This window comes from Coregonus clupeaformis, chromosome 11 (assembly GCF_020615455.1).
Source record: "Coregonus clupeaformis isolate EN_2021a chromosome 11, ASM2061545v1, whole genome shotgun sequence".
Lineage (NCBI taxonomy): Eukaryota > Metazoa > Chordata > Actinopteri > Salmoniformes > Salmonidae > Coregonus > Coregonus clupeaformis.
The window spans coordinates 35,024,956-35,051,887 of record NC_059202.1 but is presented as its reverse complement, the minus strand read 5'-3'; the positions used below and the strand labels follow the sequence as shown (position 1 = coordinate 35,051,887).

At 43.6% G+C, this 26,932-nt stretch overlaps 1 protein-coding gene across 4 annotated transcripts; it reads left to right on the top strand.

The window, feature by feature from the left end:
• Positions 1–1,218: 1,218 nt before the first annotated feature.
• Positions 1,219–26,718, top strand: LOC121576845 (dipeptidyl peptidase 9). Of its 4 annotated transcripts, none has more exons than XM_045223521.1 (21): positions 1,219–1,381; positions 6,074–6,167; positions 6,375–6,613; positions 6,990–7,102; positions 7,556–7,729; positions 8,115–8,286; positions 16,182–16,292; positions 16,634–16,762; positions 16,996–17,057; positions 18,979–19,079; positions 20,426–20,603; positions 20,919–21,078; positions 21,383–21,462; positions 21,665–21,817; positions 22,021–22,156; positions 24,045–24,190; positions 24,342–24,488; positions 24,855–25,007; positions 25,522–25,664; positions 26,023–26,134; positions 26,465–26,718. In XM_045223521.1, exons 2-21 carry the CDS (start codon positions 6,109–6,111, stop codon positions 26,555–26,557), a joined length of 2,661 nt encoding a protein of 886 aa, XP_045079456.1. In that variant the 5' UTR covers positions 1,219–1,381; positions 6,074–6,108; the 3' UTR covers positions 26,558–26,718. The 4 variants fall into 4 exon arrangements, with proteins under 4 accessions (XP_045079456.1, XP_045079455.1, XP_045079454.1 ...); XM_045223520.1 differs by lacking the exon at positions 1,219–1,381 and adding an exon at positions 5,699–5,775 and having other exon boundaries at positions 8,118–8,286; XM_045223519.1 differs by lacking the exon at positions 1,219–1,381 and adding an exon at positions 5,699–5,775.
• The last annotated feature ends 214 nt before the right edge of the window (positions 26,719–26,932 follow it).

The following is a 26,932-nucleotide window of genomic DNA, read 5'->3' as shown; positions in this document are numbered from 1 at the left end:
TAAAATGGAAATGTTGAAAGTTCACACCAATCACCCTGTTTGAGCTTGAATCATGAAATTTGGTACATAGGTCATTCTCACAAGGAACACATTTGCCTGAAGAACCCATAAAGTCCACCATGAAAGATTTTCCGCCACTTAAAATGCTACACCTCTGGCACAGAATGACTGATCTGCACGAAACTATATATGTGGCATCTATGGACCAAGGTCTCTCAATGCAATATTTTCCAGACTTATACCAAAAACAACATGGCCGTTATTGACCAGTTAACATTAATGTGGGTGTGGTCTCGCACATAAATGCCTATAGTCACGTTTGGTACACATGTTGCAAACACTGTCAACACTCAACATATGCAAGCACCTTTATATCGACCACACGGATGCGCTATAACGGGCACATGTTTATATTTCTGTTTGACTCAAGAGTGATGAAATTTGGTACACATGCTCAATGATCTGACTCTAGCTAACCTGTAAAGTGTGGTTGAGTTTGGCCACATTGTGGCGCTGTTGGACAGGAAAACCCATTCATGCAAATTCATTGGCTCATAGAGGCCACATTGTTTTAGCTAGACTCTTGGAGAATGCGTTTGAAGGTGTTCATCCATAGATACTATATACCAACTTTGGTGCCGATCAGTCAAGCGGTTCTGGAGAAGAAGACGTTTAAAGTAGTCAACTTCATTAAAAATAGTCCAAAATTGTATATTGCATGATCTGGTTGATTCTGACTGCTGATATTTGTCAAGCGTGGTAAGGAGTACAGAAGTAGCTCATCTTAGGGCGATGTGACCAATTTTTCCTGATGGTGGCAAAGTGGGCCCACAGCTTGAACCCTGGCCACTCTGATTGCAGCTTTAATTTTGATCTTGTTCTTGATAGCATGTCTCGTTTTGAGGTGTTTTGACTTATGCCACATCTATGCTAATATGGAAAAAAATTGTGCTAGCTAGCTAACCAACCAATAACTGTAACTATATATTTGAGAGACAACAAGTGCTCATTGTGCAAATGTATTTATGTTTTCAACAAACATTGGAGAGGAAATATAGTTTACATGTTGTCAGCAATCCAAGACTTCAATGCAATAGCAGCTAGGTCTGGTCTACTTAGTTATTTGACTTTGATTGAACCAGAAAAAGAAAAAAAACAGCCAGTGGGGTGTCTCGCTTCCTCTTCCGTCTCTGATATTATCATTGGTTGATGCTGAAATATGTATGCTTTCCGGTTGAAGGATCGGCTCTGTCAAGGCTTTCCGTGATTGTTTTGTCTGATCAAGCTACAGGACATGGACGCAGTTATAACCGGTTAACAGTTAATCGCATTATTAAAGCAGAAATTAGAAACGTGTGAGAGAAAATCTAGGGCTGAACCTGTAAGTACCAAACCAAAACTGATGTTGTTATTTCAGTAAACAGACTGTTTCAGATTCGTCTAACCGTTAGCTTGCTAGCCGCTGAGGCTACCTCGCTAGCCAGAACAGACCCCTGTCAACACAGCAGGGTAGCTAGCTAAGCACCGACAATGGCTTACATTTGGCCTGAAATGAATTACTGAAAACGGGTCCTTGTCAAAACATTTTATTTGCATTAGGTTTGGAGTTAGTTGGATTGCTAATGTCTTGCCAGATAACGTTACTAGTTAGCTAGTTATATGGCTAGCTAGCTAACGTTGCCTAGCTAGATAGAGTAAGTTACCTTGCTCCATTCATTTTCAGTAGCCGAGGATTAATATGTACCCCCAACATGCTCTTAATTTCATAGTTACACAGATCTCTTAAAGTGATTGTATCGCAAAACCTCTCATTGAGGACCCCCAGTTTATTTGATTTATTCACTACTAGCGAACCTGGTTCAACAAATCAAGGGCTTGATGAATCGGTTGAGCAGTCGAATCAGGGGGACTACTGCAGAAGATCAAATAGGCCTGAACGGCTGATAGGTTTGAGGAACACTGGCCTATCTTAAAGCACACCCACAGCTGGCCCAATATGTACTCTTAAGGAGCCTATCGTTACTCTTTAAGGTCCAAGAACCTTGTTATTTTCAGAGGTAGACTGGCTCTGGCAGCCGAAACAGCCAAATACTCAATCGATTCTCAATTGTGATACGGTTCTAGAAACATAAAGCCCTTTACTTTTATATCACATCAAAATAATTTCACAAATGCAAAAATATACACCGTTTTAACCGGCTATATCACAGTTGCAGCCGACAGTATTTTTCAGTGACAACACGTTTCTGGCGGCCTTCTTCGGTTAAACACAGGTGTTCGGGGCATGCTAGATAGCTAATTAGCACAGATGGTCCCTTTGTCTTCCGTCTGTCTTCCGTAAACACGCGCTGTAACATGGATATGGCCTTGTGGGAACACTAACCATATAAAGGTGTGTATCGCTGATATGAAAGATAAGGTCCTTATACTTCCAAAACCGTACTGCAAGCGATGCTTGTTAATGTTCAGGCCGTTGCAGAGCGTTGCAGCTCTTAACAAATCCCCCCCTTACAGTAGATGCTTTTGGCCAATGACTCGCGCGAGCAAGCTGATTTTGTCCCCCCCACACCAGACGCGATCAGGACACGCAGGTTGAAATATCAAAACTCTGAACCAATTATATTAATTTCGGAACAGGTCGAAAAGCATTAAACATTTATGGCAATTTAGCTAGTTAGCTTGTGGTTGTTGCTAATTTGTCCTGGGATATAAACATTGGGTTGTTATTTTACCTGAAATGTAGAAGGTCCTCTACTCCGACAATTAATCCACAGATAAAACAGTAAAAGTTTGTTTTCTAGTAGTCTCCTCCTTCATGCTTCTTCTTTGGACTTTATATGGCGGTTGGCAACCAACTTTATAGTGCATTACCACAACCAACTGGACTGGAGCATAGACCTCAGTTCATCTTTCAATCACCCACGTGGGTAGATGCTCCTAAAAAACCAATAACCCACAACTAGCCATGTACCACTATAGGTGCTTTTTAGCAACGCACTAGCGTTGTTTTCTATTGTATTGGGTTGCACAAAAACAGTCAGTGGGAAGCCAGAAGTTAAATACAATTCCATTTCAACTTACTGTGCAGGTAGGCAGGACGGTTGGTCATTATGACGGGGGAATTTGAGACAAAATAGGATTTTATTATTAAACAGACTTTCCAAATGTGAGTCTGTTGTAGACCCACTTCCTCTTTGCTTACCTCGTGTCAAAAACAAGTTATTCCTTTTTTGTCCACATATGGCACACATGCAGGACTTTTATTTTGACATGAGGTAAGCAGAGAAGAAGTGGGTCTACATCAGACCCACATTTTGAAAGTCTGTTTAAGGGCCCTCACCACCTCCCTGTAGGCTGTCTTGTCGATGTTGTGTCTTCTGCAAACTTGATGGTTGAGTTGGAGACATGCGTGGCCAAGCAGTCATGGGTAGAACAGGAATTCAGGAGGGGGCTGAGCACGCACCCTTGTGGGGCCCAAGTGTTGAGGATCAGGGTAGCGGAGGTTGCCTACCTTCACCACCTGGGGTTGGCCCGTCAGGAAGTCCAGGACCCAGTTGCACAGGGCGTGGTTCAGACCTAGGGCTCGGAGCTTAGTGGTGAGCTTGGAGGACACTATGGTGTTGAAGGCTGAGCTGTAGTTGATGAACAGCACTCTTACATGGGTATTCCTCTTGTCCAGATGGGATAGGGCAGTGTGCAGTGCAATGGCGATTGCATCATCCGTGGATTTGTTGGGGCGGAATGCAAATTGTAGTGGGTCTAGGGTGTTGGGTAAGGTGGAGGTGATATGATCCTTAACTAGCCTCTCAAAGCACTTCATGATGACATAAGTGAGTGCTACGACGCGATAGTCATTTAGTTGTTAGGCTAGGGATGCCATCTGGGCCGGCAGCCTTGCAAGGGTTAACACGCTTAAATGTCTTACTCACGTCGACCATGGATAACTAGAGCTCACAGTCCTTGTGAGAGGCGGTGGCCCGCGTCAGTGGCACTGTGTTTTCCTCGAAGCGGGCAAAGAAGGTGTTTAGCTTGTCTTGGAGCAAGGTGTCGGTGTCTGCGACGTGGCTGGTTTTCCCTCTATAATCCATGATTGTCTGAAGTCCATGCCACATACATCTTGTGTCTGAGCAGTTGAATTGCGACTCCACTTTCTCTGTACTGCGGTTTTGCCTGTTTGATTGCCTTACAGAAGGCATAGCTGGACTGTTTGTACTCGTCCATGTTCCCAGTCACCTTACCGTGGTTAAATGCAGTGGTTCGTGCTTTCAGTTTTGCGCGAATGCTTCCAGCTATCCACGTTTTTGGTTTGGATAAGTTCTAGTGGGTGGGCACAACATCCTCTATGCACATCCTGATGAACTCAGTCAACGAGTCAGTGTATATGTCAATGTTATTCTGAGGCAACCTGGAATATATCCCAGTCCGCATGATCAAAACAATCTTGAAGCATAGATTCTGATTGGTCAGACCAACGTTCAACAGTCCTTACCACGGGTACTTCCTGTTTAAGTTTCTGCCAATAGGACTGAGGAGCAGAATGAAGGCGTGATCTGATTTGTCGAAGGGAGGGTGGGGGAGGGTCTTGGAGCCGTCCCGGAAGGGGGAGTAGCAATGGTCAGGCGTCACTACAATGGTCAGGTGTCACTGCTAGAGGCATCACTACAGACGCGGGTTCGATCCCGGGCTGTATCACAACCGGCTGTGATCGGGAGTCCCATAGGGCGGCGCACAACTGTCCCAGCGTCATCCGAGTTAGGGGAGGGTTTGGCCGGGGGGGCTTTACTTGGCGCATCGCGCTCTAGCGTCTCCTTGTGGCGGACCGGGCGCCTGCAGGCTGACCTCGGTTGTCAGTTGAACAGTGTTTCCTCCGACACATTGGTGCGGCTGGCTTCCGGGTTAAGCGGGCGGGTGTTAAGAAGCGCGGTTAAACGGGTCATGTTTCGGAGGACGCATTACTCGACATTTGCCTCCCGAGCCCGTTGGGGAGTTGCAGCGATGAGACAAGATCGAAATTGGGGAGAATAAAGGGGTAAAAAACTAACAAAAAAACAAACTTCAGTAAGTTTAACTGTATTGCAATTTAAACTTTTTTTGTGCAACCCAAAACAACTGAAAGCAACGCTAGTGTGTGTAAATAAAAATAAAATAAAAGCCCCTTTAGTACCACCACAACCCCATCATTGTTTACTTACGGTCATTGAAGCTCTTCTGTGTGTGTTGTTGTGAGTTGGGGTACTTCCTTCTGGCTGTTTCAGTCTCTCTATTGAGATATTCACATTTGTCCAGATAATCACATTTTCATGAAAATAGTTTAGTTCACGCCACGGTCACCTTTGAAAACACCACCATGAGGGGTTTAGGCAGAGCTACATACTAAGCTGTTAACCTACTAACCTGCTGCCTTTTCAGTGTTGGCTATGCCTACATGTTCAGCTTTCAAAGGGGATTGTGTAGCTCAATGAGGATAAAAGCATACGTATTCTTCCTTTCAATATTAAGTGGATGGATATGTTAATGTATTGTAGGCTATGTGAATGACCTCATTTAGGCCTAAACAATGAGGTCAGATCAACAAGCCTGACTAACCTCTGAATTGTAGAGTAATAGCCAAACATTCCTCAATCTGGTGATATATTAGTGTTGAGACATTAGAGGCATGTTGCACGCTCTAGCACACATAGTTGGACCATCGCAGGAGAAGGTTTTTCCCAAGTGAGTCGCTGAGCTGTGCCTCAATGAAGCAGGTCAAAGAACAATGGCGTGGAGATTTCTTCGGTATAGCAACTTTATGGGATTTATTTTTGCAAAGTCTTGTACATCCGGGATGTTTATTATGGTAGATTCTGTGCTGTTTCTCTGGCTTGTCCTTGTCGGATCATCCTCTTTCATGCAGGGAATTTTCAGTCTGGTGTCATAGTCTCCTACATATTCTATTTTGTGCCTTTTTAATATGATTATTTTTCAATATGTCATGGTAGGGTTTTTGCTTTTGTTTCACACTGTAATGTGCTTTAAGATGATGGACTTGTATTATCGTGACTGTATCCAAGAAATTTATTTGTCTCTGTTTTAGGTTGCCAAATCTGGCTCAGACTTGTTGGCCGGTTAATGCATAGAGTTAAGAGGGTGAAACTTGAAGACGAAACAGAAGGTAGTTGGAAAAGAAGGTGCGTAACTAATCTTGCATTCTACTGTGCTCATTTGGTAAAATGTGGCTTAATGTGACATGTTTGACCATTTTTTAAACCTATACAACTAGCTGGTCTGTCTGTTCTCATTGTTTACATGTATTCAATGCTCAATGTTACATGTATGTACTTACATTCAGCTTTGTAACAAATATTGTTGGTGACTTTTCTATTGTTATGGGTCAGTTATACAGCTGTCAGAATGACCGCGGTAGATGAGCTCTCGGACAGTACGGAGGTGGTGGAGATGGAGGACGTGCCCTCCCAGTTCTTTGTGGAGAAGCACTCGTGGGATGGCCTGCGGAACATCATCCATAGCAGCCGCAAGTACTCGGGCATGGTCATCAACAAGGCCCCGCATGACTTCCAGTTTGTCCCGAGGCAGGACGAGTCAGGACCATACTCCCATCGACTCTACTACCTCGGTGAGGTCACACCTCCACACCCTCACTGGAAATTCCATTATGTATTTTGCGGAGTCGTCACAATTTCTGTCAACAAACAGCACCGCAATGGTGACAGTACAGTGTATAATAATTAACTCATGTGAATAGGGGTGGGAAATGGAGGAATCTGATGTATATTTGATCTCTTCACTTGTGTTTGATTCCCTCTGCACCATTAACATTAGAAGGTAGGCTATAGGGAACGTTACATTGGAAAGAAACCCCTTAGGAACAACCTCAGAACAACCAATCTGTGACAATATCCTTGAACTTTGTGGTTACGCAGATAAATAATATATTTGCATTGCTAAGTCTGTTTAACTCAACCTGTTTCTTCTGCTCCATGTTCATTTAGGAATGCCCTATGGAAGTAGGGAAAACTCATTACTTTACTCAGAGATTCCCAAGAAAATTAGGAAAGAGGCCCTTCTGGTGTTGTCGTGGAAACAGATGCTAGATCACTTTCAGGTAAAGGCCCCTCAGCCCCTTCCTCTGGGCTCCCTTTTGCCACTTGTTGAATTTCTGGGAAATCTAAACATAAATGCTGTTCACCGCAGGAAATTCTTCACACATTCACAAGGCATTTCTGCGTGCATGTCCTCATCCACAGCACTGATGTGTAATATGTAGAGGAGAACATACATGGGTCAGCTCAGTTGGCACCCAATGGAATACTCCTGTACTTCCACCCTTTGGGAGCGCCTCTGTTTGTCTATGCTCTGTAGATGACATAGCCATCAATACTATGCCCCCCCAAAATACATTTTGATAATTAACGTCCCCTTTAAACACGAGTGGCAAAACGAAGGTACCACTATCGTTGCCCAGAAAACAGCATGTTGGCTAAAGCCAAAACACGCTGGTGTGCATGCTAAGCTATCGCTGTCTCACTGTCTGCTACGCATCTTTCCTGACTGTCAGGCCACCCCACATCATGGGGTGTACTCCCGGGAGGAGGAGCTGCTGAGGGAGAGGAAGCGTCTAGGGGTCTTTGGGATCACATCGTATGATTATCACGCCGAGAGCGGCCTTTTCCTCTTCCAGGCCAGCAACAGCCTGTTCTACTGCCGGGACGGAGGCTATAATGGCTTCATTGTGAGTATTATTTACAGGACACAGCCCAGGCCTTCCTGTTAAGGTTAGGATCATACTGCTGTTAGCCCAATACAGTTATGTTGGCATCTTGGTTATTTAGGTGGTCATGCTAGCAAAGTCCTTATATGTAAGGGTATATGTAGGGTAGTCAGAACTGTACAAAGTGCTCTGTGGATTTTTAAAGGAAAGAATTGTTCTAAGTGCTCTGTACATTGCTAAGGTGAAGTATGCGAAGTGCCCTATACACTTCTAAAGTTAAGAAGTGTACCAAGTGGTCACCTACAAGTGTTTGTGATAGAAAATGCTTTGACATGTAGGCACTCTGGTAACCAACCTGTCTGTAGCATGTTAAGTTCTCATCCCTAAAAGTCTGTGTGATGTTTAGCAGGCGTCCCCCATGAAGCCTGTAGAGATTAAGACCCAATGCTCAGGCACTCGAATGGACCCCAAGATCTCCCCAGGCGACCCCACCTTCATGTCCTTCATCAACAGCAACGACCTGTGGGTGGCCAGCATCGAGACTGGGGAGGAGCGGAGACTCACCTACTGCCATAAAGGTTGGCACAAATGATGTATAGCAGTGGTCACCAACCTTTTCTGAATCAAGATCCCTTTCTGAGTCAAAATTCAAGCCGAGATCTACGTCTCATATTTTTCTTTAAACATGACTTTAAAAAACGTAAAACCGTTCTGTGGCAATGAGGATTGTGCAGTAGACTATAGACCCAATACATTATCACATTACACTTGAATTGGCCTGCCAATGTTGTTCTTCTCAGACCATTTAGAAATGATATTAAAACATTTTATGTATATGATCACACTGATAATAGATAATTTGTTGTATTACTTGTGAGCATAATAATAATCTTTAAAACATTTTTTACTGGACTGATGGCCTACATCTGATGGCCAGTCTGAGGGGAGGGAGGCTAGTGATGGGCATTCCGAGTCTTTTTGGTGAGCCGGCTCATTTGCCTCCCAAACGACTCTTCATTCAAAATGCTTAAAAATCGACCTAGAGCCAGGGGGCCAGAAAGTGAAATGCGTGTTAAAATACATTTTTAGCTGGCCAAATTATTAGATTGCCTGCAAAAAAAGTTGTTGTTTTTTCACTCTAAAATAAAACAAATGTTTTTTTGGGCTAATAATCACTGTTTGCAAAAAATACCTTTCAATGCATGGCTAAGCACGTATAGCGTAGAGTAGGCCTAAGCTATATCAGATAGCCTACCTACCTTTCTTTGTACAGATTTTTTGGGGGCTTTTTATAAACAAATTTCCTGCAATTCTACTACACTTTATATGACTGGAGGCATTGGCAGAATCTTTTTTAATATGACAAATTACGAGTAGCCTACTTTGCTGACACTGACAAACATTTCAATAAAAATTACGTCCATATAAATAGGCCTACATAAGGGGAGACACAAATAGAATATAAGGTCCAGCTAAACTGGAGTAGGAAATTATTGTCCAAAAACAAACTTTTAGTGGCACTGACCCAACAATGATAGACTGAATATGCGCAGTGCATACTCATCGGGGATATGGCCGATGCTCTCCACTGGTACCAATATGAGGCTATACTGTTGTTCCCTCAATTAAGTTGAGAATTTTGATAACTAAAAGACATTAGTCTTTTCAATGCCTTCTCTTTACAGCAATAGCCATTTGCTTTGCAAAACTATGTATTCCCGTGATTGTATTTTGAAATATTGCGATATGCTTGGCTGTGCCTCTACTTTTCACTGACCGTCGCAACTCAACAATCATCTGCCCATATTGTGCGTGCTGCCTTTCCTTCTGACTGTAGACAATGCGATGTAAAACAATCCACAACTTTGTTTTTTTAAAGAAGCTAATGATCCTCTGTGGCCAAATCATGCTTTAGTAGTCTATTTTTAATGATTTTATTTATTTCTGTAAAGACAGGAGTAGGATAATTGAGCGATTATAATTTTGGCAATTCAATTTATTTAGAGAAAGCTTAGCTTCCCCTAGCCTGATGGACGCGCTGCTTATGCACAGGATTATAGACGTGTGTCTCTCCTCTAAATAAACAAATGAAATTGGGCCTAGGCTACAATGGATCACAGTCAAGCAGAACATTTATATGTTTTGTGTTTCATAATTATCACAGTTAAAATCAGAGAGCAACATCTATCCGGTAAAGTCCACACAGCATATTATTACAGTTGCTGTAATTACTTCGCAAAGAAAACAAGAGCGCGGGCCTGTGCGACCTCCGCCATTTCAGCACCACCAGCTGGCTGGACAGCCTCTCCAGCAGTCTCCAGCGAACGAGCATAAGGCCTTATGCCGTGCATGAATTTATTACAAAAAGTATCATCATAGCTTACCTTAATGATTTCTTCCTCATTTTCCAAGCAGCAAAATCTGCTACTATGTCCTTGAAATCAAGTGTCCTGAGTAGATCATTCTCAAGAGCCGTAAGATTCAAATGGTTGTCTTTCCTGTCCCATCGTTGATCTGTCTGTTTTTGACAATAGCCAGCTTTGAAAAGGACCGCTCCCCTGATGCATTGGTAACGAGTAAAGTCAAGAATATTCGCAAGGCAATATCAACATTGGGAAAGACTGCTTGTAGATTTCTCTGTCTCAACATGTGAAGCAATTCTCCCACTTTTGATACATTCTTTAAACTGGACGATTTCATCTGGAAAATCATGTTGCAAGTCAGATTGATATTTACTTTGACGGTTGAGTGTAGATGAGTGTAGGTCTTATGAGGAAAGTGAAGGTATATTGTTGAAAAATCCAAAGCAGTTGTTTAGCTCTTTGTATGACTCATACCTCCTATCCAACTCGGCAATAAGTGTGTCAATCACAACGGTGAACACACCAACAGCACATTTCTGCTGACCTGTTATTGATGAATGACAGTCAGGCTCTGCCTCTGACGAATTATCAGGTGTTTTTGCTGTCTTCTCAGTCGTGTTAGGTTAGTAAAGCGTTAAAACACTTGGTGACATGTCCTTTCCTTTTGCCTCAATGCTATCGAACTGATCTCGGAGCCCAGCCACAATCTCTGAAGGAGGCCATCAAATGAATAGAGTTAGACAGGTCCAGTTGGACTACCTTAAGTGCAGTGCTTGCATTCTGAAAACGTTGGAGTATTGTGTTCCACAAGTTACAGAGAAAAGCAATCTCAAGTTTGTCCATTTGGGTATAGAGCGTTAGAGCTTTGTTACGCATGGCCAGAGTTTGATTTTCCTCAGATACTTCTAGAAGAGACTGACTAACATTGGCATAATTGAGGCATAATGCTTTTGTCGATTGTGCATGGGCAGACCACCTCGTACCGGAAAGAGATTAGAGGGTTTCAATTCGACTGTTTTCATTTTTTTGTAAACCTGATATTACAATCTGCCACCACCAAGTGGATTTGGAGCAAAAGTTAAATATTGACTGCACAAACGTGAAAAAAACGAATGTCTCAAGGCAGCAGTTCACAGTATTTACCCCAACCAAATTCAGAGTATGAGCAGCGCAAGGCACCCACTCTGCCAATTGGTTGATCTCTCGTATGCTTGATTGCAGGGCTTTGTTTATTTTTTTATTACCTTTATTTAACTAGGCAAGTCAGTTAAGAACAAATTCATATTTACAATGACGCCTACACCGGCCAAACCCGGACGACGCTGGGCCAATTGTGCGCCGCCCTATGGGACTCCCAATCACGGCCGGTTGTGATACAGCCTGGAATCGAACCAGGGGGTCTGTAGTGACGCCTCAAGCACTGAGATGCAGTGCCTTATACCGCTGCGCCACTCGGGAGTCCTTTTGTGTCTTAGTGTTGTACAGAAAAATAACCAGTCAGTTTGGGTATTTTTGGTTTTAAGTTCTTGGTCCTGCTGTTTTCTTATCTGTAGTCTTCTTTTCGGGGCCCCACACAGGCCACTCACTTTCTCCCACCATTTTCAGTAGGCAGGCTAGCTAGCAAGATTTTGTAACCACGTTACATCGCATACATGTCATGCCATATATGGTAACACATGACTCATGCCATATATGGTAACACATGACTCACACAATTGACCAGTTGCATTTATTTATTATGCAGTTGATTTATTTTAATTTTTTATTCATCAGTTACCCAATCAAGGCAGAGCCCCCCCAGTTATCCACGTGGACCCCCTACCTCCTCTCCTCCCCCATCTGATGATTAGCGGAGCGGCAGCAGGCAACAGCAGGCTGTCTACACTAATTGAGAGCGGACTGCTGAGTCCTCCTGTAGTTGGTGGTTGCAGTAAAAAAATGATATATATATATACAGCTGTGGGAAAAATTAAGAGACCACTGCAAAATTATCAGTTTCTCTGGTTTTACTATTTATAGGTATGGGTTTGGGTAAAAATAACATTTTTGTTTTATTCTATAAACTACTGACAACATTTCTCCCAAATTCCAAATAATAGTATTGTCATTTAGAGATTTTATTTACAGAAAATGACAACTGGTCAAAATAACAAAAAAGATGCAGTGTTGTCAGACCTCGAATAATGCAAAGAAAATAAGTTAATGTTCATTTTTAAACAACACAATACTAATGTTTTAACTAAGGAAGAGTTCAGAAATCAGTATTTGGTGGAATAACCCTGATTTTCAATCACAGCTTTTATGCATCTTGGCATGCTCTCCACCAGTCTTTCACATTGATGTTGGGTGACTTTATGCCACTCCTGGTGCAAAAATTCAAGCAGCTCGGCTTTGTTTGATTGCTTGTGACCATCTATCTTCCTCTTGATCACATTCCAGAAGTTTTCAATGGGGTTCAGGTCTGGAGATTGGGCTGGCCATGACAGGGTCTTGATCTGGTGGTCCTCCATCCACACCTTGATTGACCTGGCTGTGTGGCATGGCGCATTGTCCTGCTGGAAAAACCAATCCTCAGAGTTGGGGAACAATGTCAGAGCAAAAGGAAGCAAGTTTTCTTCCAGAACAACCTTGTACGTGGCTTGATTCATGCGTCCTTCACAAAGACAAATCTGCCCGATTCCAGCCTTGCTGAAGCACCCCCAGATCATCACCGATCCTCCACCAAATTTCACAGTGGGTGCGAGACACTGGCTTGTAGGCCTCTCCAGGTCTCTGTCTAACCATTAGACGACCAGGTATTGGGCAAAGCTGAAAATTGGACTCATCAGAGAAGATTACCTTACTCCAGTCCTCTACGGTCCAATCCTTATGGTCTTTTGCAAACCTAAGCCTGGCTCTTCTTTGCTTCTCATTGATGAAGGGCTGCCCCATGGAACCTGTTTCGAACCATCCTCGCCTTGCATTTCACCCCAGCTGCCGTTTGCCATTCTTTTTGTAGGTCACTTGATGTCATCCTACGGTTGTTGAGTGACATTCGAATGAGTTGGCGGTCATCCCGGTCAGTAGAGAGTCGTTTTCGCCCTCTGCCGGTCTGTAGCTTTGTTGTCCCCAATGTCTGCTGCTTGACCTTGTTCTTATGAACCGCCGTCTTTGAAATTTTAAGGATGCAAACAACCTGACGCTCACTGTACCCCTCTGCCAGTAAAGCCAGAATTGAACCCTTCTTTTCCTCACTCAAAACTTTCCTTTTCAACTCTTTTGGCATGGTCAGTAGTTATTTTTTTATTAATATTACTTTTGAGGTACTATTAGCACTGTTTTTGCCATCCAGCTGGGCCTATTGCAAGAGGATAGTGATGACCACAGCAGTGGTTTTTATACTTTTCCTCGTTAAATAAGATTTGGTTCAGGTGATCACCTAATTCAGTAGAATGAGGTGTGCCTGGGTTGGAATTCAACAGACACTGGAATGGAATGGCTTTCATACATGTAGAGATGCTGATTTAAGAAAAATGTGCAGTGGTCTCTTATTTTTTTCCACAGCTGTATATACTACATACAGTGGGGAAAAAAAGTATTTAGTCAGCCACCAATTGTGCAAGTTCTCCCACTTAAAAAGATGAGAGGCCTGTAATTTTCATCATAGGTACACGTCAACTATGACAGACAAAATGAGAAGAAAAAAAATCCAGAAAATCACATTGTAGGATTTTTTTATGAATTTATTTGCAAATTATGGTGGAAAATAAGTATTTGGTCAATAACAAAAGTTTCTCAATACTTTGTTATATACCCTTTGTTGGCAATGACACAGGTCAAACGTTTTCTGTAAGTCTTCACAAGGTTTTCACACACTGTTGCTGGTATTTTGGCCCATTCCTCCATGCAGATCTCCTCTAGAGCAGTGATGTTTTGGGGCTGTCGCTGGGCAACACGGACTTTCAACTCCCTCCAAGGATTTTCTATGGGGTTGAGATCTGGAGACTGGCTAGGCCACTCCAGGACCTTGAAATGCTTCTTACGAAGCCACTCTTTCGTTGCCCGGGCGGTGTGTTTGGGATCATTGTCATGCTGAAAGACCCAGCCACGTTTCATCTTCATTGCCCTTGCTGATGGAAGGAGGTTTTCACTCAAAATCTCACAATACATGGCCCCATTCATTCTTTCCTTTACACGGATCAGTCGTCCTGGTCCCTTTGCAGAAAAACAGCCCCAAAGCATGATGTTTCCACCCCCCATGCTTCACAGTAGGTATGGTGTTCTTTGGATGCAACTCAGCATTCTTTGTCCTCCAAACACGACGAGTTGAGTTTTTACCAAAAAGTTATATTTTGGTTTCATCTGACCATATGACATTCTCCCAATCCTCTTCTGGATCATCCAAATGCACTTTAGCAAACTTCAGACGGGCCTGGACATGTACTGGCTTAAGCAGGGGGACACGTCTGGCACTGCAGAATTTGAGTACCTGGCGGCGTAGTGTGTTACTGATGGTAGGCTTTGTTACTTTGGTCCCAGCTCTGCAGGTCATTCACTAGGTCCTCCCGTGTGGTTCTGGGATTTTTCTCACCGTTCTTTGGATCATTTTGACCCCACGGGGTGAGATCTTGCGTGGAGCCCCAGATCAAGGGAGATTATCAGTGGTCTTGTATGTCTTCCATTTCCTAATAATTGCTCCCACAGTTGATTTCTTCAAACCAAGCTGCTTACCTATTGCAGATTTAGTCTTCCCAGCCTGGTGCAGGTCTACAATTTTGTTTCTGGTGTCCTTTGACAGCTCTTTGGTCTTGGCCATAGTGGAGTTTGGAGTGTGACTGTTTGAGGTTGTGGACAGGTGTCTTTTATACTGATAACAAGTTCAAACAGGTGCCATTAATACAGGTAACGCGTGGAGGACAGAGGAGCCTCTTAAAGAAGAAGTTACAGGTCTGTGAGAGCCAGAAATCTTGCTTGTTTGTAGGTGACCAAATACTTATGGTGGAAAATAATTTGCAAATAAATTCATTTAAAATCCTACTGTGATTTTCTGGGGGAAAAAATCTCAATTTGTCTGTCATCGTTGACGTGTACCTATGATGAAAATTACAGGCCTCTCTCATCTTTTTAAGTGGGAGAACTTGCACAATTGGTGGCTGACTAAATACTTTTTTCCCCACTGTATATTAGATTTATTTTACTTTTGACTTCTTCTTTTTTTTGCTGCCTCTTTGGCCCCCCATGGGCTTCAGCCCCGGAAAGCCCCTGCATTAAGCCGGCCCTGCTCACAGTATGATCTTTGCTTTTGAGGTTTATTTTTACAGTCTATGGCTCGAGGACACTGCGCAGACACAGTGATCTGAGCTATCTGATTGGCCGGCAGTAAGCCTGTAGGTGCGCTTGATTTGTTAGTTCTACCTTCAGACATGAAATGGTTCAAAATGGGAACACTGCCTTCCCAGCGCTAGGGCTGCTGAATCAAGTGCAACCACCTACAACAGCGTGAAACTAATAAGAAAATAGGAACGCAAGGCTTTATCGTTGGGTTTTTTACAGAAAGGTTTGGTGATCGACTAGGAATGCCTTGGAGAGCGACCAGTTGATCGCAATCGACTGGTTGGTAACCACTGATGTAAAGAGAGGCTTTGATGCTACTGGTCGGCCATCTTGGCACTCCCCAGAAGGAGAAGTCCTCCATAGGAATGAATGGAATTCTACAGTATTTTTGTTTGTAGTGGGGACAGTAACATATAAGGAGGAGAGGAGACTCTCCTACAGCCATATAGGTTGGCACACTACTAACCCAGCAAACTATGAAACTGATGCTGATCAGTTTTCAGAGTTGTGTTATTTCTCAATTTAATAGATTTCTGTTGAATGCAAGCTCTTCAACGTATCTGAAAGGGTGCTCTTTTGGGTTAATACCAAAGATACACACAGGCCTGTATTTAATTTGCATTACATTTTCATCATATAATGCTGTGCGAATGTACTAGCAAGAGTTTTCTTTAAAAAAGTATGCTAAATTAAGTTTGTTCATGAAAGGCCAAATGAAAAGGCATCATCATCTTTTAACGTAAAGTGGAAAGCAGAGGGCAGTCTTCTGACAGTGCATCCTTTTCTACATTTCTTAGGACTGAATAACGTGAAGGAGGACCCCAAGTCTGCAGGCATTGCCACCTTTGTAATCCAGGAGGAGTTTGACCGCTTCACGGGCTACTGGTGGTCGCCAGCTGCTCCTGAAGGTGACGTCTTTATGGACTGTTTTTGTGATGCTTGTCCTTATGTTTCCTTTCCCTCTACCAGAGATGTAGCTTTTGACTGAACAGGAACTCCTGATATTTCTGGTCTTCCGAAAATTTGAAATTAATGTATCTTTATCTTATTTAAAATGCATTATGATTTTCATTAATAGTTTAAGTTTAGTAAAAAAATAAGGTTAGTTCAAAATCTTACTGGATTATTGAAGACAAATTCCACTAGGTTAGACTCTTCAATCCACTAACACAAAGCACATTGCCTTTGGGCACATACTTGCTGTTGAATAAAACGGCTAACTCAATACGTTTCTCTCCTTCTCTTTCAGACCCAGATGGGGGGAAGACCCTCCAGTTACTGTATGAGGAGGTGGATGAGTCAGAGGTGGAGTTAATTCACGTTCCCTCCCCAGCCCTGGAGGAGCGCAAGGCTGATGTTTACAGATACCCCCGCACAGGTCTGCTCTCACCCCCACCCCAAATTGCCTTTTTTAAAGTATTAATAGTACTGATTCATAACTTTTTAACAAACTGTATTGGCTACTATCTACATTTTCATGTGGACTATTGTGGCTAGGCAGAGTTGGAATGTATTTGAGTAACTTGAGCTATTGAACAGGAGTACCAGACAAGACATGATATCGAAGACGGGTACCTTATATCGCCCTCCTCTAAAAATGTTTATTTTCAGGGAGTAAGAATCCTCAAATTACTTTCAAACTGGCAGAAATCAGAACCGACCACCTTGGCAGAGTAAGCTCATCTTCAAAAGTTCTCATGGTTTTGAACTGTTGGTCTGTCTTCGTATTCTGTATGTCTACCTGTATGTTGCTTTCTGTTCCTGTTTTGTGGTCCTCTATGTGTTCTGTATGTCTACCTGTATGTTGCTTTCTGTTCCTGTTTTGTGGTCCTCTATGTGTTCTGTATGTCTACCTGTATGTTGCTTTCTGTTCCTGTTTTGTGGTCCTCTATGTGTTCTGTATGTTGCTTTCTGTTCCTGTGTTGTGGTCCTCTGTGTTCTGTATGTCTACCTGTATGTTGCTTTCTGTTCCTGTTTGGTGGTCCTCTATGTGTTCTGTATGTTGCTTTCTGTTCCTGTGTTGTGGTCCTCTGTGTTCTGTATGTCTACCTGTATGTTGCTTTCTGTTCCTGTTTGGTGGTCCTCTATGTGTTCTGTATGTTGCTTTCTGTTCCTGTGTTGTGGTCCTCTGTGTTCTGTATGTCTACCTGTATGTTGCTTTCTGTTCCTGTTTGGTGGTCCTCTATGTGTTCTGTATGTTGCTTTCTGTTCCTGTGTTGTGGTCCTCTGTGTTCTGTATGTCTACCTGTATGTTGCTTTCTGTTCCTGTTTGGTGGTCCTCTATGTGTTCTGTATGTTGCTTTCTGTTCCTGTGTTGTGGTCCTCTGTGTTCTGTATGTCTACCTGTATGTTGCTTTCTGTTCCTGTTTGGTGGTCCTCTATGTGTTCTGTATGTTGCTTTCTGTTCCTGTGTTGTGGTCCTCTGTGTTCTGTATGTTGCTTTCTGTTCCTGTTTGGTGGTCCTCTGTGTTCTGTATGTTGCTTTCTGTTCCTGTGTTGTGGTCCTCTGTGTTCTGTATGTTGCTTTCTGTTCCTGTGTTGTGGTCCTCTGTGTTCTGTATGTTGCTTTCTGTTCCTGTGTTGTGGTCCTCTGTGTTCTGTATGTTGCTTTCTGTTCCTGTGTTGTGGTCCTCTGTGTTCTGTATGTTGCTTTCTGTTCCTGTGTTGTGGTCCTCTGTGTTCTGTATGTTGCTTTCTGTTCCTGTGTTGTGGTCCTCTGTGTTTTGTATGTTGCTTTCTGTTCCTGTGTTGTGGTCCTCTGTGTTCTGTATGTTGCTTTCTGTTCCTGTGTTGTTGTCCTCTGTGTTCTGTATGTTGCTTTCTGTTCCTGTGTTGTGGTCCTCTGTGTTCTGTATGTTGCTTTCTGTTCCTGTGTTGTGGTCCTCTGTGTGTTCTGTATGTTGCTTTCTGTTCCTGTGTTGTGGTCCTCTGTGTGTTCTGTATGTTGCTTTCTGTTCCTGTGTTGTGGTCCTCTGTGTGTTCTGTATGTTGCTTTCTGTTCCTGTGTTGTGGTCCTCTGTGTGTTCTGTATGTTGCTTTCTGTTCCTGTGTTGTGGTCCTCTGTGTGTTCTGTATGTTGCTTTCTGTTCCTGTGTTGTGGTCCTCTGTGTGTTCTGTATGTTGCTTTCTGTTCCTGTGTTGTGGTCCTCTGTGTGTTCTGTATGTTGCTTTCTGTTCCTGTGTTGTGGTCCTCTGTGTTCTGTATGTTGCTTTCTGTTCCTGTGTTGTGGTCCTCTGTGTTCTGTATGTTGCTTTCTGTTCCTGTGTTGTGGTCCTCTGTGTTCTGTATGTTGCTTTCTGTTCCTGTGTTGTGGTCCTCTGTGTTCTGTATGTTGCTTTCTGTTCCTGTGTTGTGGTCCTCTGTGTTCTGTATGTTGCTTTCTGTTCCTGTGTTGTGGTCCTCTGTGTTCTGTATGTTGCTTTCTGTTCCTGTGTTGTGGTCCTCTGTGTTCTGTATGTTGCTTTCTGTTCCTGTGTTGTGGTCCTCTGTGTTCTGTATGTTGCTTTCTGTTCCTTTGTTGTGGTCCTCTGTGTTCTGTATGTCACTCAATGCCTATCTGCCTATTCTTCTGATTCCTTGTTATTCATCATTAGATTGTGAGCACCCAGGACAAGGAGCTGGTCCTGCCTTTTACCACTCTGTTCCCTGGGGTAGAGTACATCGCCCGCGCCGGCTGGACAAAAGACGGCAAATAGTGAGTTCAAAAGACTGGAACAGACACAACTAAGCGACGCTATCTATGCCACGGAATGGATTATATCTGTGATGTAAAAGTATAATTGTTCTTATCATTGAGTAAAGTCCTTATAAAGATGAAAACGGCACCAAGCCTTGTGGTTTCATCTCATAGATATATATATTTTTTTACCAGGTGAGTCAGTTAAGAATAAATGTATATTTACAATGACAGCCCGATCATGTTACGTAGGTCAACACCACCTGAAGTTCTATTCCATTCCACACTCACCAGCAATCTGGACTAGTCCTCACACCATTGTGCTACCGGCTGGGCTGAAATGGCAAGTTACCCACTCCTGGTGGGCGACAGTTGTCTTGAGGTCTCCACCAAGGCAAACGTCACCGCAACCAGAAACCAATAGCCAATCAATCTCCTCTACACATTATATTCCATCATGCTCCTGGTTTAATGCGGGTCGGTTATCTGTTGAACCGCACCCATCTCTTCTTTCCAGAGGGGTATATCACAGAGCATGACCAAAAAGTTAGCCAGCTACTGTAACTTTGATTTGAAATTCAGATATACTGTAACAAATTATTTTCCATTTTATTTATTTTTTATTTTATTTCACCTTTATTTAACCAGGTAAACCAGTTGAGAACAAGTTCTCATTTACAACTGCGACCTGTCCAAGATAAAGCAAAGCAGTGCGATAAAAACAACAACACAGAGTTACATATGGGGTAAAACAAAACAAAGTCAAAAATACAACAGAAGTACATATAATATACAGTGTGCAAATTTAGCAAGTTATGGAGGTAAGGCAATAAAATAGGCTATAGTGCAAAATAATTACAATTAGTATTAACACTGGAATGATAGATGTGCAAGAGATGATGTGCAAATAGAGATACTGGGGTACAAATGAGCAAAATAAATAACAATATAGGGATGAGGTAGTTGGGCGGGCTAATTTCAGATGGGCTGTGTACAGGTGCAGTGATCGGTAAGGTGCTCTGACAACTGATGCTTAAAGTTAGTGAGGGAGATAAGTGTCTCCAGCTTCAGAGATTTTTGCAATTTGTTCCAGTCATTGGCAGCAGAGAACTGGAAGGAATTGCGGCCAAAGGAGGTGTTGGCTTTGGGGATGACCAGTGAGATATACCCGCTGGAGCGCAGACTACGGGTGGGTGTTGCTATGGTGACCAATGAGCTAAGATAAGGCGGGGATTTGCCTAGCAGTGATTTATAGATGGCCTGGAGCCAGTGGGTTTGGCGACGAATATGTAGTGAGGACCAGCCAACAAGAGCGTACAGGTCACAGTGGTGGGTATTATATAACCCACTGCTTCTCTGTGCAGTGCATGGGCAGTGCTGCTGGACAGGAGTCAACAGAGGCTCCAGTTGGTCCTGCTTCCCCCGGCCCTGTTCATCCCTGTAACCCAGGACCAGGCCCAACGAGAGGAGAGCGTGGAGGCTGTGCCAGAGGGGGTCCACCCCTTCATCATCTATGAGGAGATCACCGACATCTGGATCAACGTGAGTTAAAATAACTCTGGCTTTGGCTCTAAGGCCTAGATTCTGACTTGGAACTCAATATGTCATAGAAATCATCCTTACTGCTTGCAGTGCCCTGATTTGCACAAAGTTGAAGTTACATGCCTGTGTCGGATATGGCTGTTACTTGTACTTGCAATTTTTTATTGGTTAGTTAGTAGTCACATGAATGTTAAGTTACAATTCTCTTCCAATGATGCAATTTGAAATGAAAATATTTAGTGTTAACCTTTTGAAACCAGCAAATGCTCTTTCTTTTAGGGCTCATATTATGTCAAGGCTTTTTCTTTGTTTCAGGTCCATGACATCTTTTATCCTTTCGTTCAAACAAACGATGATGAGATCACCTTCCTCTGGGCGAACGAGTCCAAAACTGGCTTCTGCCATTTGTACAAGGTCACCACACTGTTACAACAAGGCTGCTACCAGTGGACCAGAGGCTACACGCAGACAGAGGGTAGCAGAATACACTTTTCTTTATACTCTGTTAGATTTATGTATTACTGGTAAAGACTTGAATAGAGGTGTACCTTCCAAATCTATTTCTGATAATGTTTTGGTAGGTCAACTCCACAGGAGGCTGCTGAGGGGAGGACGACTGATAATAATGGCTGGAATGGGTATCAAATACATGGAAACCACATGTTTGATACCATTCCATTTATTCCGTTCCAGCCATTATTATGAGCATGTCCTCCACAGTTAAGGTGCCACCAGCCACATGTGGTCAACTCATTTAGTCTACTCGTTGTTCCCTTCAGAGGACTTTAAGTGCCCGATTAAGGAGGAGGTGACGTTAACCAGTGGGGAGTGGGAGGTGTTGGCCAGACATGGCTCCAAGGTAAGCCCTAGACACACACCTCTTATCTAAATGAAAGCCTGAAGGGTTTTGCCATTTTAAGGTGGGGAGCACGGAAATCACCCCATTTTGGGCCACAGCCCTCTGTCACCGCTCATCAGCTATCACAGTAGAAAGGTGATGATATGCATAAGCAAAACATCCCAGTCATAAGAGTTGTTGTCTTCCCTCTCTCCCCCCTCAGATCTGGGTGAACGAGGCCACCCAGCTGGTGTACTTCCAGGGCACGCGGGACACGCCCCTGGAGCATCACCTATACACTGTGAGCTACGACTCCCCGGGGGACATGGTCAGGCTGACCAAGCAAGGCTTCTCCCACAGCTGCTCCGTAAGCCAGGTAGGTGCTGTCTGGACCAGACCTGCTCTCACACATCCTTCAGTCTCCATGTTTCCCATACCATACAAACCACATTACCTAAGTGGCAAGCTCAGGCATCTTATTTTTTCCTTGAAATGAAGCATGGAGTTTTGGGCTTTTTAGCTTTTTGAGGATTCAGTTGACCTCACCTGCTGTTATGTTTCTGCTCTCTCTCTCTGTAGAATTTTGACATGTTTGTCAGCCATTACAGCAACGTCAGCACGCCTCCCTGCGTCCACATCTACAAGCTGATAGGCCCAGAGAGTGACCCACTGCACAAAGAGCCAGAGTTCTGGGCCAGCATGATGGAGGCCACAGGTGAGTAAGAAGGGAACTATGGGGGGTCAGTTAGGGCTGGGGATTGCCAGGGACCTCACGATACGATATAACGATACTTGGGTGCCGATACGATATGTATTGCGATTCGATATGCAATTTTATTGCGATTTGATGTTCCAAACATATTCCTCACTATATGTCTGCTGCAGAGAGACGAGAGAGCATGAGAAAATTAGTTTTGATCAGTTATGGAAATAAAAGTGCTGAAAACATGTTGGCTCACTATTTAAAAAGATGATGGAAAACAAGCTATAGGATGAAAAATACCAGAGTTTTGGCGCAGGTACAGCCAACTAGCGCTAGCTAATGCTACCTAGCAAAAAAAATACATACATACATACATATGTGCATTCGGAAAGTGTTCAGACCCATTGACTTTTTCCACATTTTGTTGCGTTACAGCCTTATTCTAAAATTGATTTTTTAAAATCCTCATCAATCTACACACAATACCCCATAATGACAAAGTGAAAACAGGTTTTTAGACGTTTTTGCTCATTTATTAAAAATAAAAAACAGAAATATCTTATTTACATAAGTATTCAGACCCTTTGCTATGAGACTCGAAATTGAGCTCAGATGCATCCTGTTTCCATTGATCATCCTTGAGATGTTTCTATAACTTGATTGGAGTCCACCTGTGGTAAATTCAATTGATTGGACATGATTTGGAAAGGATTGTGTCGAGGCACAAAAAATGTCTGCATCATTCTTAAATAGAAGAAGTTTGGAACCACCAAGACTCTTCCTAGAGCTGGCCGCTGGGCCAAACTGAGCAATCGGGGGAGAAGGTCCTTGGTCAGGGTGGTGACCAAGAACCTGAAGGTCACTCTTGACAGAGCTCCAGAGTTCCTCTGTGGAGATGGGAGAACCTTAGTGAAGGACAACCTTCTCTGCAGCACTCCACCAATCAGGCCTTTATGGTGGAGTGGCCAGACGGAAGCCACTCCTCAGTAAAAGGCACATGACAGCCCGCTTGGAGTTTGCCAAAAGGCACCTGAAGTACTCAGACCATGAGAAACAAGATTCTCTGGTCTGATGAAACCAAGATTGAACTCTTTTTGGCCTGAATGCCAAGTGTCATTTCTGGAGGAAACCTGGCACCACCCCTACGGTCAAGCGTGGTGGCTAGGGCTGTGGCGAAATTTCGTCAGTGGTGATTGTCAAGCAAATAAGCATAGTGGTGGCAGCATCATGCTGTGGGGATGTTTGTCAGCAGCAGGGACTGGGAGACTAGTCAGGATTGAGGGAAAGATGAACGGAGCAAAGTACAGAAATCCTTGATGAAAACCTGCTCCAGAGCGCTCAGGACCTCAGACTGGGGCGAAGGTTTACCTACCAACAGGTCAACGACCCTAAGCACACAGCCAAGACACCACAGGAGGTCTGAATGTTCTTGAGTGGCCCAGCCAGAGCCTGGACTTGAACCTGATCGAACATGAGACCTGACAATAGCTGTGCAGCGACTCTCCCCATCCAACCTGACAGAGCTTGAGAGGATCTGCATAGAAGAATGGGAGCAACTCCCCAAATACAGGTGTGCCAAGCTTGTAGCGTCATACCCAAGAAGACTTGAGGCTGTAATCGCTGCCAAAGGTGCTTCAACAAAGTACTGAGTAAAGGGTCTGAATACTTATTTAAATGTCATATTTCTGTTTTTTTATTTTATTATACGTCTGCAAAAATTTCTAAACTTGTTTTTGCTTTGTCATTATGGGGTATTGTGTCTGTAGATTTATTGAAAAAACAAACAATTTAATCCATTTTAGAATAAGGCTGTAACGTAACAAAATGTTATCTGCAGTTGACCTCGATAGTGATATGCATTTGACTTCATATTAATGTTGGTGTTAATGTTATTTCTCAGGGCGCCCAGGAGATTACATTCCACCAGAGATCTTTAATTTCCCAGGGAAGTCAGGGTTCCACCTCTACGGCATGTTGTACAAACCACACAACTTTGTACCTGGCAGGAAGCACCCCACAATCCTCTTTGTGTATGGAGGCCCCCAGGTTTGTTCAATCAAAATAATTTTCTTCTGTAATATAGTCTGTTTGTGACAGTTGGGATTTCAAGGCTAGTTATAAAAATATAGATATATGTTAAAGGTTTTATCTCGTATGTTTTTAATGTTGAGGGGGTGGGGGGGTTTGTGTGCTCCAGGTGCAGTTAGTAAATAACACATACAAAGGAGTGAAGTACCTGAGGCTGAACACGCTAGCGTCACTAGGCTACGCCGTCGTGGTCATCGATGGGAGAGGCTCCTGTCAGAGAGGCCTCAAGTTTGAGGGGGCTCTGAAAAACAAAATGGTAAACAGTAACACAACTTCACATCTCTACTAACCATACACTGGTGTTGTAGGTGTCAGTCTTTTCCCTAGGTTTTTTTTATTAGCAGCAGTAAAAAACAATTGCAGTGCGGTGCACCACTGCTAAATTAATATAGGGGAAACACTGAGGTATTGAAAAAATTAGATTTCTGCATTGCCAGTTTGATCACTCTGTATTACCAGAGTTGTGTTCAGTAAGGGACAATGTAGCAACATCAAAAAGGGCATTCTTATTGGACCAGCCCAGATAGTACGTCCCCGTTTCACTACGTAAAAAAAAAAGTGTTCTCCTGTTTGGTGCCTTCATGCCAGTCGTGACATTCCTTTCCCCGTCTGTGGTTCTCAGGGCCAGGTGGAGATCGAGGACCAGGTAGAGGGCCTGCAGTACGTGGCCGAAAAGTTCACTTTTGTGGACCTGAGTCGCGTGGCCATCCACGGCTGGTCTTACGGTGGCTTCCTCTCCCTCATGGGCCTCGTCCACAGGCCCAATGTCTTCAAGGTGAGGGGAAAGTTCAGTCGTCCGCAGGCTCAACGTCTTCAAGGTGAGGGGAAAGTTCACTTGTCCGCAGGCCCATCATCTTCAAGGTGAGGGGAAAGTTCACTCGTCCGCAGGCCCATCATCTTCAAGGTGAGGGGAAAGTTCACTCGTCCGCAGGCCCAATGTCTTCAAGGTGAGGTGAAAGTTCAAAGTCTCCACTGAAAAACTTTAGGGGATTATTCTTTGGACTAGGTCATAACTTCACATCACATGCGTTCTGTGTAAAAAAATTATTTGTGATGGAATGCTGTGTAGCTCTATGGCCTTGAACCATGAAGGGGTAGTAATGTGGCCCAGCCCTGGTTAAGTCAACAAGCTCAAAATATTGACTCTAAAACTGAATGTAACACTTGACTGGGTGTACATATGGTTACTCTTCACTCTTAATCAGTTAACATTGTAGAATTACAATCTCAAGTCATTTTAGCATTCATTTAAAAGCCCGGTTGATTTGAGCTGTCCTTGTTTGGTCCAGGTGGCCATAGCGGGCGCCCCTGTGACGGTGTGGATGGCCTATGACACAGGCTACACGGAGCGCTACATGGACCTGCCTGAGAACAACCAGCAGGGATACGAAGCCGGCTCCGTCGCCTTGCACGTAGACAAGCTGCCCAGCGAGTGAGTCATCACCATTCATTACCGTTTACTGTCAACCTCAGGGTGCTTCACAGGCAATACGTAAATGCAGCAGTAAAGAGACTCCAAAGTGCAGCTGTGCAGAACTGTCCTGCAGCACTGTTCATCACTTGTTTTTGGTATTGTCCTGATGGGACAGACTTGCTTGCAATTTATGTCTCAATTAGCCTGGTCCCAGATCTGTTTGTTCTCTATAGCCAACTCTTATGACAATTACCATAGGAATTGGCTATACAGCACGAACAGATCTGGGACCAGGATAAGTTTCGATGCGAGGGGAAATTAGATTAGTTTTTTACTTTTCTAGAGATAATCTTTTATATTTTGTTTTCCTACCCAGGCCTAACCGGTTACTTATATTACATGGATTCCTTGACGAGAATGTGCACTTTTTCCACACCAACTTCCTGGTGTCTCAACTGATCCGTGCGGGGAAGCCATATCAGCTACAGGTAGGAGGGCAGTGGGTTTAGTTGTGTACATTTAAGTCCGTGTAAGATGGGGCACAACACACACTGTGTTCATTCAACTTCATTGTAGAAATTGGAGAGTGATGATGAGAGAATTGTATATGTGCAGTGGAACCTTTTCCCAGGCTTTAGCTGACATGTTGGTGAAAACAAACAAACACGCACTCACTACAAAGAAGAAAAGTGTGGGACTCATTTATTTTTCAAAGCCTCTTTTCAGAGCACATAAAAAGCAACATCTTATAAATGGTGCTTCCTTGCCGGGGGCTTTCTCTTTCCTCCATATCTGATCCTTTGTCTCCGTCTCTTCAGATCTACCCCAACGAGAGACACAGCATCCGCTGCCCAGAGTCTGGAGAGCACTATGAGATTATGCTGCTGCACTTCCTCCAGCAGTACCTCTGAGGGCTGCAGTTGAACAGACAGAGCCCTACCCACTCTTCCTCCTCTCTCTCCCCCCATTGCCCAATGTCACCATGCCCCTTCACATACACCACAGGAGGCTGGTGAGGGGAGGACTGGTCATAATAATAGCTGGAATGGAATGGTATCAAACATGTCTGATGTATTTGAAACCATTCCATTTATTCTGTTCCATCCATTACTATTAGCCCGTCCTCCCCAATTAAGGTGCCACCAACCACCTGTGACAAACACACTTTATGTGCCCCACCACCATCTGCCATTTGCGTCCGATCCCTCACAGCACTCTTAAAAACTGGGATTTTTTAGAGCAGCCCTCCCATGCTACCAACCCTTTCCCACGCCGAGAGCAGAGGG

Excerpts from the sequence above, each read along its gene's own strand:
- LOC121576845 (XM_045223519.1), top strand. The coding sequence starts at position 5,736 with ATGAAGCAGGTCAAAGAACAATGGCGTGGAGATTTCTTCG. Across the intron at positions 17,058-18,978 it reads GAACCGACCACCTTGGCAGA|ATTGTGAGCACCCAGGACAA; the intron begins GTAAGCTCATCT and ends ATTCATCATTAG. Across the intron at positions 24,191-24,341 it reads TTGTGTATGGAGGCCCCCAG|GTGCAGTTAGTAAATAACAC; the intron begins GTTTGTTCAATC and ends TGTGTGCTCCAG.